Source organism: Pteropus alecto, unplaced genomic scaffold, assembly GCF_000325575.1.
Source record: "Pteropus alecto unplaced genomic scaffold, ASM32557v1 scaffold72, whole genome shotgun sequence".
NCBI classification, from domain to species: Eukaryota; Metazoa; Chordata; class Mammalia; order Chiroptera; family Pteropodidae; genus Pteropus; species Pteropus alecto.
In genome coordinates this window covers 23,014,826-23,027,677 of record NW_006436811.1, presented here as the reverse complement: position 1 = coordinate 23,027,677, position 12,852 = coordinate 23,014,826, and the positions used below count along the sequence as shown (strand labels likewise).

The following is a 12,852-nucleotide window of genomic DNA, read 5'->3' as shown; positions in this document are numbered from 1 at the left end:
GTGAAATTCTCATCCACTATTTGTCTGAAAATGCTTTCTAGTCCTTGCTCCTTTTCCTCGCTTTCAATAATGTCCATTATTCTAATGTTTTCTCTCTTGATAGTATCAGCTAGTTCTTTGGTTTCTCTCTTTTTTCCTTCTGATTTATTTCTAGATTTCTTTCCTCCATTTGGTCAACTCTATTTCCCAAGCTTGCTGTTTCATTTTTCAACTCTTGCAGTGTATTTGTAGTTTTTATCGCCAGAAGATCTGTTCTTTTTGAGTGTTTCAGTCTCCTTGTTTTGCTCATCTAGGTGTTTTTTCAGTTCCTGAAATTGTTGGTATGACTTGTTTTGGAACTCAGTGAGTTTTTTCAGAAGTACCGTCCTGAATTCTCTATCACTTAAGTCACATATTTCTATGTAAGCTTATTTTCTGGAAATTTTTCTCTTTCTTTCTGAGATACCTTGTCACCTTGGTTGTTCATGGTGTTTAATGAATTATTTCTCCACCTGGGCATTAATGGAAGTGTATTCAACTTTTTTTCCAGAAAGATTATATAAAAGTCTTTCTTTAGGCTGTTGCAAAGAAGGTGCTTTTCCTTTGATTTCCAGTAGGTGGTGCCTAAGACTCTTGGATCCCTGCTTTATATAAAGCTTTAATAATGCCTTTTTTACCCCATATAGATGTTTAATCATGTTCACTACTCTCAGTCTCAGGACTTGTCAGTGTTAGCGACAGGTTTGGTAGTGTTTTCTCAGATTCCCCTGGGGCTTCGCGGTGATCGGTCTCGAGGAAGTGGGGGGAGGAGACTTCTGGTTTGGCTTAGCCTTGGTTTTGCAACCGTGGCTCGGAAAAATCAACTGTTGTTTCTCTACCATCCACGTTCCTCTGCCTTCTGCTCTGATGACTGGGCCCTGCTGCTGACCCCATGGAGCTCACAGCTTTTCCAGGCAGGGCTGTTCAGAGAATTCACGCTCTTTCTCCCCTCCCCCTCCTCCTACAGAGAGCTCTGGCGGCTTCAGAGAGGCAGCTTCAGAGAGGCAGCTTCTTTATTTCTCCCAGTCCACCACCCCACAGCCGGGGTTCTGACCTGTGGTAGCTCTTATGCACAGATCCCTTGCTCAGACGTGCTGGTGTGCAGTTTGGGGGTGTTTTGTTGAGTTTTAGATGTTCAGCTTATTGTTGTTTCAAGGGGAGAGCTCTGGGGACATCTCTCACTCCGCCACGTTTCTCCAAAACCTCTCATTTCTTGGCTATTTTTAATAATGCTGCAGTGAACATGAAGGTGGTGAGGGTGCAGATATCTTTTCAAGTTAGTATTTTCATTTCTTTTGGGTATATAACCAGAGTGGAATTGCTGTATCATACGGTAGTTCTATTTTTAAAATTTTGAGGGATCTTTATACTGATTTCCATAGTAAACAGACTGCACCAAATTATATTCCTATCAACAGTGTACAGGGCTTCCCTTTTTTCCACATTCTTTCTGTTAATTCTTTTTGATAATTAGATAGCCATTCTAACAGGTATGAGGTGATACATATCTCATCGTGATTTTGATTTGCATTTTCCTGATGATTAGTAATGTTGAGCACCTTTTTGTGTAACTGTTGGCCATCTGTATGCCTTCTTTGGAGAAATGTCTATTCAGGTCCTTTGCCCCTTTTTTTTAAGTTGGATTGCTTTTCTGCTATTGAGTTGTATCAGTTCTTTACATATTTTGGATATTAACCCCTTATCAGATTTACGATATGCAAGTATTTTCTGCCATTCCATAGATTGCCTTTTCATATTGTTGGTTGTTTCCTTTGCTGTGCAGAAGCTTTTTAGTTTGATATAGTCCCATTTATTTTACTTTTGTTGCCTTTGCTTTTGGTGTCAAAAAATCACCACCAAGACCAATGTCAACAAGTTTACCATGTTTTCGCCTAAGAGTTTTATGGTTTCAGGTCTTATATTGAAGTCTTTAATCTATTTTGAGTTATTTTTTGTGTATGATGTAAGATAGTGATCTAGATTCATTCTTTTGTGTGTGGCTATCCACTTGTTCCAGCATGATTTATTGAAGAGACTTGTCTTTCTCCATTGTATATTCTTGGGTCCTTTGTTATATATTAATTGACCATACACACATGGGTTTATTTCTCAGCTGTTTGTCCTGTTCCATTGATCTGTGTGTCTGTCTTTATGCCAATACTATGCTGTTCTGATTACTATAGCTTTGTGATAGTTTGAGATCAGGAAGCATGATGCCTCAAGCTTTGTTTTTTCTTAAGATTGTTTTAGCTATTCGGTGTGTTTTTGGTTCCATACAAACTTAAGGAAGGTTTATTTCTGTGAAAAATGCCATAGGAATTTTGGTAGGGATTGTGTTGAACCTGTAGATTGCTTTGTGTAGTATGGACATTTTAACAATATTAATTCTCCTAATCCATGAGCATGGAATATCTTTCTATTTGTGTCGTCATCGATGTCTTATAGTTTTCAATGTTACAAGTCTTTCACCTCATTGATTAAATTTATTTCTAGGTGTTTTATTCTTTTTGATGCAACCGTAAATGAGATTTCTCAATTTTTCTTTCTGATGGCTTGTTATTAGTGTGTAGAGATGCAATAGATTTCTGTATATTGATTTTGTGTCTTGCAGCTTTATTGAACTTGCTTATTCTAACAGTTTTTGGTGGAGTCTTTAGGGTTTTCTATATATAATATGTCATCAGCAAATAGTGACAGTTTTACTTCTTCTTTTCCAATTTGGTTGACTTGTATTCCTTTTTCTTACCTAATTCCTATGGCTAGGACTTCAGTACAGTGTTAAATAAAAGTGGCAATAATGGGCATCTTTATCTTGTTCCTGACCTTAGAGGAAAAGCTTATAGGTTTTCATCGTTCAGTATGATGTTAGCTGTGGGCTTGTCTTATATGGCCTGTATTATGTTGAGGTATGTTTCCTCTGTACCCACTTTTTTGGGAGTTTTTATAAATGGATCATGAATTTGGTCAATTGTTTTTTCTGAAATTATCATATTTTTATCCTTTATTTTGTTAATGTGGTATATGATATTGATTGATTTCTAGATGTTGAACCATCCTTGCATTCATGAAATAAATCCCACTTGATCATGGTGTATGATCCCTTTAATGTATTGTTGAATTTGGTTTGCTAATATTTTATTGAGAATTTTTACATCTGTGTTTATCAGGAATATTGGCCTGTAATTTTCTTATCGTATCTTTCTCTGGTTTTTGTATTAGGGTTATGCTGGCCTTATAAAATTACTTTGGAAGTATCCCTTCATCTTTTATTTTTTGGAAGTTCGAGAAGGATTGGTATTGATTCTTATTTAAATGTTCAGCAGAATTCACTAATGAAGCTATCTGGTCCTGGACTTTTCTTTGTCGAGAGGTTTTTGTTTACTGATTCAATCTCCTTATAGTAAGTGGTCAGTTCAGATTTTGTTTCTTCTTTATTCAGTATTGGTAGGTTATATGTTTTTAGGAAGGTATCCATTTTTCCTTTGTCGTCCAGCTTGTTGGCATATAGTTAATCTTAACAGTTTCTTATGATCCTTCATATTTCTGTGGTTACATTTTCTTTTTATATTCCCCTCAGTATTCTGGGAAATTTTTTTTTACTTTATTTTTAACCCTTCTATTAGTCTTTTTGAGAGGGGCAGTCACATCCTAATTTCCAACAGATCTTTCTTTTCCCTGCTTGCTCCCTTTGAGTTTCAGTTCTTGTTTTATGGCTTCATTGATTTTTCAGATATCTCTAGAAAATATTAATTGGAATTATTTTAAGTATTTTTTTGGTTCTCTTATCTTTGTTTCCATTATGTGAGTCATTTTTTGTGATCATCTTTGTCCTCATTTTTTTGTTTGTTTGTTTTTTGCTATTGGTCTTCCTCAGATGCCTGGAGATCCTTGGCTCTTTGTATATATTTAAGAATGAACAATTAGACTGATTAATATAGATAGCTGGCATAGGTTTCCTATGCCATGTAAATGTGTCTGTTTCTCCAATAGACTTCTCCTTTGAATGGGAGGGTTAACTGGTAGCTCTAGGTACATTAGCATGGTATATAACTGGCAGGATCCCTCTAGATGTATGGGCATGGAATAAATCAAAGCCTATCCCACACACTACCCTACCCAAAAGATGAGGATACTTTACTCAAGAGCATCAACACTCATACAAAAATATCTACCTGTCTGTATCTAGCTCTCTGTTACCCTCTCTCTCTCTGCCTCTGTGCTTCCCCCCCCCCACCCTCATCCATAGATTGTTCAATTTGTTTTCAAGAATAGTCTTCTGCTTTTTCTCTTGGAATAAACAGCTTGTCAGATTCACTTGGATGCACTAGGAAGAATGAGAGTGGGGAGCTGACAGGCACAGATTTTCCAGAGTGCTTCAGTTAATTGCTTCACTGACTTACTTCCCACCAGTGTTTTCTGTTAGGAAGCTATCCCAGCCTCCTCTGTCAGGAATATCAACTCATCATCGGAGCTTGTATATTGATTTCCATTTTTAGAAATCCATTGACAATTGTGCTCCAATGATGTGTCATATAACCACTTCTCCTATTATCAGTTATTCCTTTTTTATTTTTCAAGTGGAATTTAGTGGAGAAACATAGTCTGCCATCTTGAATTGTGGAACAGAAAGCATTTAAGTTGTATTTTAATCAGTTTCTACCTGAAAATATGATTTTGTATTCCAAGTGTTCTTAAATCCATATGTGACAGCTCAGTGGTGCAGAAGGAAAAGAAACCATTTTGTCTCTAAGAGCCTTCGCTAGTATTGATTCTCACATTTGTATAGTACGTATGTCTATCTTTGAATACTCTCTCGTCCCATCATAGAAGAGGACCACGTATGTCTCGTGCTCTGTTGTTCCATTACATTAATGATAGGAAACTTTGTGTATGGTGAGTAATTGGTATTTTTCAAGGTCTCCATTGCCAGGCAGAATGCTAGGTCCTAGAGGTAACAGAGATAAATAAGGTATGGTCCTTGTGCTCATAGGTTCATGAGAACTCATTGCCAGGTGGATAAGAAGGCACATCTTTACGATACAATACAGTAGATGCCATAATGGACAAGGATTTATTCTCATGTCTCATAATGAAGCAAATGGGTACTAAACTAACAAAAGGATCTTCAGTCAGCACCTGTGTTTTTTGCGTCTCCTCTACATCAGTGAGATTTAGGCTAATTTTATATTTAAGATTTCAAGAACTAAATAAATTTTCCTCCCCTGCAGTTTTGGCACACGATGAACTCTAGCACTGGCTTTGATAAGAAGATAAAAATGACCAGAAATCTGCCACCTGCTGGGGAAGAGTGGAAGTACTACTAAGACTTATGGAAGTTTCATTAAAGATCAGTGGAATATTCTTCAATTTAAAAATACATGTACTGAAAGTATTAAATAATTTAAGTTATATAAGAAATGACCTTTGAGTATTTAAAACTAGATTATTCCTTTTTTTCTGATTGCTTAAAACAGTGGCTTTTCACCAGTTAAAGTGATATTTTGCCAGGTAACCCAGCAGAACATATCTGACTCATGGGGATTTAGCAAACCATCTACATCTTTGTGTATTCCAGCTCTTTGTACGTTCATATTTTCTTACGGAATGCATTTAAAATTAGAGAAACATATTTTGTTTTCTTCTGAGAAAGGACTCATGATTATTTCTGAATAATAAAAAAAAAAATTAAGCCCATTTATACCTTAACCGTTGTTTTAAAATGGAAGTAATGTTGCATTGTAATCATTATTTTATCTTAAATCATCTGTTTTATGCTGTATTTGTATTTTTATATTTCTGAATTTTATTTTATAAAATATTTGTGGACTTACGGGGTATGTGCATATTCTTTTTAAAAAAGAACTGGCTACTTTTATAGAAACTAAGAATGTAAACTTTGTTTTCCTGCTGCATATTAATAATAGATGAATAGGAATAATAAATGTTCAAAAACTATCCAACTATTCTAGAATCTTAGGATCTTGGGACTAGAAGAAACTTCAATGTCATCAGGAACCTTTCCCCTTAAGAAGCTGATTCAGTAGGGCTGAGGTGAGCATGGGAAATCATGATTGTTTATTAAGCTCTCCAGATGATTCTGTTAATAAGTAAGGTTTGGGGAATATTTACTAAAGTATAGCATCCAGCCAGTGTGCCATCCCCCCTTACAAGGCCCTGTCAAGTAAAGCTTCAGGCCATCTTGGAGCCGCCCAGAGTGAGAGAGAACTGTTTGCCTGTAGAGAAAGGCTGGTCCATTTTTGGACAGCTCAGTACAGGTATGTCCACAATGAGCCAGAAGCCGTCTACTAGCAGTCTCTAGTCTTGTTCTTTTGAGCTCCTCTGAACAAGTCTAATCCTTCTCTATTTGACAGTATAGCCCATAGAGTATTTGCAGTTAAGTATTCTGTTCCCAGCAGTTTCATTCATTTCTAACAAGAGATCACAAGCCCCTTCTCTCTCCCAGTCACCCTGCCTTTGTTACTTGTTTGTGTTTGTGATAAAATCCAGTGCTCCAGGTTTGGCCTACCCAGATGGAACTAGATTGTTCCTGTGGCTCTCAGGGATCCTAAGGGATGCTGTCAAAGCTGCAGTGGTAACTTGGCCTGGGCTGACCAACTCCACCATACTCTCTGTGCTCTCTGGTTCACTCCTCTTTGGAGTCAGGTTTGAACATCTGGGCTTGGTGAAAGGTAAGAGACTCCGTAAGCTCCTGGCTTAGGCCAGATGCTCCAGTCCACTTCACCTGAGGTCTGCTGTGGTGTTCTGGGCAGAAGCCCCAACAGACTATAAGGTGGTAGTCTGTTTTCACTTCTGTAACAATCTTATAGAAAGGATAGGCTAGGCAAAGGCACCTGATTCCCATGCTTATTACTGTCATGTCCAACATGCTAGATTGTATATTTCATAGAAAAGCTAGAATTGCATAATAATGTAAATTCAGTCTCGATGGCTCCCCTCCCAGTTTCTGGTGATTTAAATGATTAAATTTACATGGCTCATTTCCACATGATTGATATGTTGTATCTGAAAATCCAGATTTATAAATAAGATATTTCTTTACAGGGACTTCCTCTCTGTTCTCCTGGCAGCCCTTATGCTTGTTGCAGGTATTTTTTTGTCTTCAGACTAAGGCCAGTTGCTCATATCATGCATATTGTTATTAAGAATTTGTAAATCTTGAGATTTCTCGGAAAGTTCTATATAGGCATTCTGGCCATCCTTTAGTTTTAGGATACGTAAAATATATAACTGAGAAGCTACTTTTGTTTGTCATTAGAAATTTGAGATAGGCAGCAGTGTCATCCTCTCTCCCACCCCCTTTGAGGACTTACCCAGAAATGTACAAATTATGGTATAAAAGGGAAAGTCTTCAAACAAAGCCAATTTACGTATTAGATTTTAACTGTATTGAAACTGAAGAACTATCCACTTTAACCCTAGCTGTCCGAGGACATGGGCAGGTGGGGAGGGTGGGATTTTAGCCATTTCTGCTTTTTGTGCTCCTGATTTTCAACTGGCATACAGGAGGAGCCCTTCTGTCACTTTAGTCACTGATTATATGTAAAGCAAAGTTGGAAAATAGACTTTTCCAAAAGACTAAAAATGAATCAAAAGCAAAAAAGTACTATTTTAACCATAAATATTTTTATTAAATGTGAAAATACACGGGCATAAAAATAGTACCCATATTTGTGACATGTCTGAGACCCATTTCAAATAATTTTCAGTTACTTTATTAAAACTAAATTGAGATGGATTAGGTTACTTAGTCTTGTCTCATTCAAAACAAACTGTAGTCTTATAGGAGTAACATCTTAACTTCTCAAATGTCTCTAGTTTTTATCTTCTCTGCTTTCCACAGCAGGTAAGAGGTTCAACCACAGATGAGTGCAACAAAACCTGTTACTATACACAAAGCCACGCAGTGGCTAATTTTACTCTTAAATCATTCAGCAAATGAGATCATCCATTAAAAAAATTATAACATTTGCCATTAAGAATAAACTCTGCTGCTAAAAGGAATGATCTGATTTAATTTAGAATAAGGATATTATTTGTTGACAAATTAGCATTTGCCTTCTTCCTTTATAAATATGGAAAAGTAAATTACATTCAGTAAAATTCCATGAATTTCTCTAGGTTATACCACTGATGTGTACTCAATGCAAACTTTTTGCAAGGCCTGTCACCAATGCCCTGTACCTTTGAGGAACATGGCTCTAACATAGACCTGACGGGAACCATTTTTAACTTAAGCATCTTAATGCATTTTTTTTCATGGTAAATCACATACAATTCTGACCAATTTCATATCTTAAAAGGTGAAATCTTTCATTTTCATTTTTCACCATGAATAGAAATGGTGCCAATTTGAAATTGTAATTCTGCTAACTTTTTTTTTCTACTCCGTTATCAGTAGTATTTTTCTCTTAAAAAACTTGAGGGTAGTTTTTACATTCCACTATCAGAGTCCCCCAAAATTATGATTCCATACTGATATTTAAAATAAACTTTTAATACTGACGAAGACATTTTAAAATTAGTATTATGTTACATCCAATTCACATCAGTAAGGTATTGAAGATGTTTTCATTTATCCATGGTAAGAAAGCATAAACTTTCAATAATGGGCAATAAATTATTCTCTTTTTATAACTCTGTCACATGTATAGGCTGATATGTTTAATACTTGCTGCTGTGGAAAATATCCACAATGTATATAGACTAGCAATACTTCACTTCTGGAGCTCACCAAAAAGGAATGGAGGAGTTTAAGAAGGAAACATCCTACAGGTAAGGCAGAGTGCCCTTCTGATTTTACTTTTTCAGAAAGAGCCATAAAGGTTACCCAGCACGTGCTGTCTCCAAAAACAGACTAGAGAGTGGTAAGTGAAAGCAGCCCAAACAAGTCAAGTGCTTTCTTGGTCACCTGCTTTCCATTGCATCATGATCTCCATCTAGCCAGAAAGAGGAACAACTATCCCTTTATACATGTTTTTTCACAGTCACTGTTAAGGAAACATGGTGTGACTTTTCCCATTCAGGTGGATACCAGAAGCCTGCTGATGCCCATCAAGACTGAAGGGTTGTTTTCTTCATCGATCAGCAAAACAGATTCCAGAGAATTTTCCTCAGAGGCATTGGCAGTTGGCATTATAGCTTTTACTCTACAGTGAAAACAGGCAAGAAACTGCACATTTCTGTTATAATGACTCAATTAAATCCATGGTAAGACTTTATGAACAAGAATTATGGTTATTACAAGTAGAGAAAAAATAATGCAAACAACTCTCTGGGCAGCAGGTTTGCAGGCAGTGAGGTAATGGGTGTCCAAGACATGTATCCATGTGGCCCAGCCTGCAATTCTTCTGACCCCATGGTGTTGGCAACTTAGGATCCTCTCCTCTGAATGGAAGGGCAAGTGATTTGATATTTCCTTTGTTCTGACTGTGTGTGAAAATTCTTAGTTTTGAAAGAAGGTAGAGGCCATTGCTAGATTTCAAAGAGGTCACAGTGACATAAGATTGGAAAAAATATTTCTGATAAAACTGATTAAATAAAATGAATTTCCCTTGGAAATTATTTTTGCACTGGCTTGAATTTTGAGACATTGAAACAAAATGAAAGCTGCAAGTTGTTCACTGGTTTTCAAAATGCATTGTTAAGTTTATTGGTAAGAAATAGATGCAAAAAGCACTTATGTGTTTTACCCAACTAAACTATGTGATTTTTGTCTGTTTAAAAAAAAATATTTTCCACATATGTTTCAGGATGGCTGTAGAAGAAAATGATTTGTGCTTGGCTGCTGTAGACATTACTAGTCAGGATACCTCCCACAACTAAAAATTAAAATGCTTGATTTCATAAAAACAATGTATTAGACCCATACTGCTTAAAATGCTGAGACAAAAACCTTTCTAGAATAAAGGTAATAATTCTTTAAAGTAATTATTAGATTTTAAATGCAGCATCAATAGTTTCATAAATATTTAATGTTCTTGATTAAAGTAACACCCATTTCTTAGGGAAAAAATTATCAAATATACAAAGATTGAATAGTTCATTTCTTAAAAGCTAAGAAGGTATCCCAAGAAGAGTTGCCATCTTGATAATACAGCCAGAGCCAACTAGATTTGTAAACCTGTATTTTTTTTATTGGCAGGAGGAAATCTAGAGGCGTCCTGGTCTAGTAATAGGGCAGGTCCACTGTTTAGCGCCCACCTTCGACAGGTTCCATGTGGAGTCACTATAGTCCAAGAGGGGCAGCCAGGAGGTAAGAGAAGCTGTGTCACTGTATTCATTAAAAGTGGGAAAGGGGCATTCTATTTACGTTGACTAAGCAACTTTACATTTCTAAGTCAATCCTGTTATTGGAAATACTTCACTTAAAGTATTTCACTCTGCACTTCAGCAATATTTTAAATAATACCACTGCTGTATTACCTGACCTTAACTTAATTTGTTGTGTTTCATATTAAACAAAAAGGCCCAGAGGTTTTGCAATTCTATTTCAGTATTCTGTTGCAGGTACTGAACAATTTGGTAGCAGTTTCTCTATAAGATTGGCTCTGCCCCTCCTTCAGTGACAGCCATGTTCACGCTAGTAGGGAGATGGAAATGCAGCTGCCCCTGAAATTTAACAAATGTTTGCAAGTGATTGGACTGACCAAAATCTAAGCAAAGCTGTCCCTAAGAACATACAGCTCCAGATGTTAATATTCTCATTAAGAATGCTGAAATACAAGCTGTTCTCGTGAAGATTATAGCTCCTTCCACACATAGGCACTGACATACTATGCAAGGCTGTGAAGAAAATTTCTGCATACTCCAGTACAGAAAAATACAAAATATGTGAGCACTGCCATGGGTGGGCCTGCTTCAGACCCCTTCTTCCAGACATTCACAACAGATACATAGGCCGCTTTGTCAGAAACAGGACCATTCCTTACCTCCCTTCCTTCATCAGCCTCAAGTCTAAAATGGATACGAAGAGATTTTTCTTCTTAAAATAACTCTTTGGTCATGGACAAACAAAGATTTGAAATTTGTTTTTTCATTAGGATCCTGGAACAGGGTTTGTTTGTTTTTAATCTTTAAAAAATTAAGGAAGAAGAGAAAAAAAAAAAAAAACAACAGCCGGTTTAATTGAAGTGGAATTTAAATCTAAAAGGTCCACCTGAGCTGAAGGGATTGAACCCTTGCCATGAGTTCCAGCTTCTGTGGAAAGGGTTGCCGCCACCTCCTTGTTGGTTCTCTGCATCCAGGGGATCTTCTCCGTCGTCAAACTTCTTCCTCATTTCTATAAAAGAAACCAGCCGACTCATGGATTGACTAAGGTGTGAGGTCAATACTTGAGAGGTAGGATCGGGGAACCAATTACCAAAACAGTTGTGCCTGATCTTCAAATCTCTCATTCCACCCAGATCAGAGGTTTGGTTTCACAAAAACAGACTAGGAAAACACCAGTCACATGGAAGAGGGTGAGCGCCAGGGTTGAAAATGGCTGTCATTGAAATTCAGGCCCCCTAAATCCTCTCCTCACAAGAAGCTACCCAAGGAAATTCTTCTCTGGAAATAAGTAATAATTGCAGAGAAAGAGACCTCCAAAAGTCACACTTTTCTGATCAAACAGCCAGGTCACCATTCCAACCCCAGTAATGAAGTCAGCCAAGCACAACCTCATCAGCCCACCAAGCTTTCTGGCGCTTCACCATTAAACCTGAACGGAACTAAGGTCCCTCAGACCTGAGGGTAAGCAAGGTCACCTCCACTGCTGTGCCTGTTAGTCCTGAGGAAAACCCCTAACTAGAAGAGATGCACAGATTGGGAGAAAGGAACATTACAGGTGGCAGAAGAGCAAGCTAATATCCTCAGAGATTAGAAAAAGGAACAGAGAACAAAAAAGAACTCTTAGTAATTAAACATGCAGTTCTTCCTCAATGCATGCTTTCGTGACTGTCAGCCCCGACTCCCCGCCTGATGTAGCTGCCACACCTGTGCACACTAAGAGGCCAGAACCAGCAAAGGAAGTTATGGACTCTTATTCAGCAAATGAAAGAACAGACAGTATGTATCTTACTGTATACTCATTAAGTACACTTCTGTCTCTCTTACTGGCTTATAAACTATTTGGGAACAAAGGATCGTTGAACTTCAATTCCACAGCATAAGTAGGTATTCAAGAAAGATTTGTCACATAGGCATAAAACTTGATTTCCTTCTATTTTTGTTGCATTTGTCTAGCTGAAATCATAGCTTCTGCTCCCAGGGACATGGGAAGCCACAAAAAGCAGTAAGTTTTAGTTTAACATTAAATTGCCCCTGGAAATGTCAAACTATTGCCAGTATTACCTAAATTCCTAGCTGTCTCATTCTTTCCAGGCCATTTTAGCATATGATAAATATAATGAACTTTTAAGGCAAGGTTCCTGGGGAACACACACGGGGCAGGCAGCCCCTGGGCTAGGTATATGCTCTTCTTCCACCACGACACACTCCAGCCTGATACCTCGTTTCCTAATCAAGCTCCTGTAAGTTTGGTATAAAAAATTCATCACTGATCTATGCAGTTGGAAGGAACCTAAGAGATCCCCGTCATTGTTGTGCTTTCACATCACAGGTGAAAAGAAGCCCATTTTTTCAAGCAGAGATAAGAGTCAAGCTCAGGGCTGTCAATTCCGTATTTGTTTCCTTTCAACTGTGCTGCAAACATGAGGGTCCCTGAGTCTTACGAGAATACACATAAAACTGGACTTCTGAAACTGCAAGGCTGGGACCAGCCCCAGGGCTGCCTGCTGTCCTCTCTGATGCTGCCGTCTATGGCAGGCAAAGGAA

The 12,852-nt window shown here is 37.5% G+C and overlaps 2 protein-coding genes across 5 annotated transcripts in view; one reads left to right on the top strand and one right to left on the bottom strand.

Moving 5' to 3' along the window:
* The window catches only part of UGGT2 (UDP-glucose glycoprotein glucosyltransferase 2), a 146,552-nt gene extending 140,889 nt beyond the window's left edge, over positions 1-5,663 (top strand). For both annotated transcript variants that reach the window (XM_006913820.3, XM_015590887.2), the window contains exon 39: positions 5,247-5,663. In XM_006913820.3, the coding sequence (XP_006913882.1) occupies positions 5,247-5,269 (23 nt within the window). In that variant the 3' untranslated portion in view covers positions 5,270-5,663. The remainder of the gene's footprint in view (positions 1-5,246) is intronic.
* Positions 1-12,852, bottom strand: part of DNAJC3 (DnaJ heat shock protein family (Hsp40) member C3) — an 82,686-nt gene that overhangs the window by 7,164 nt on the left and 62,670 nt on the right. The window contains exons 12-13 of one of the 3 annotated variants that reach the window (XM_015590889.2): positions 11,195-11,317; positions 7,641-9,185 (exon numbers count right to left, since the gene is read on the bottom strand). In XM_015590889.2, the coding sequence (XP_015446375.1) occupies positions 9,181-9,185; positions 11,195-11,317 (128 nt within the window). In that variant the 3' untranslated portion in view covers positions 7,641-9,180. Of the gene's footprint in view, positions 1-7,640; positions 11,318-12,852 lie in introns of those variants that run through there. The other 2 variants (XM_015590888.2, XM_006913819.3) reach the window with 2 other exon arrangements.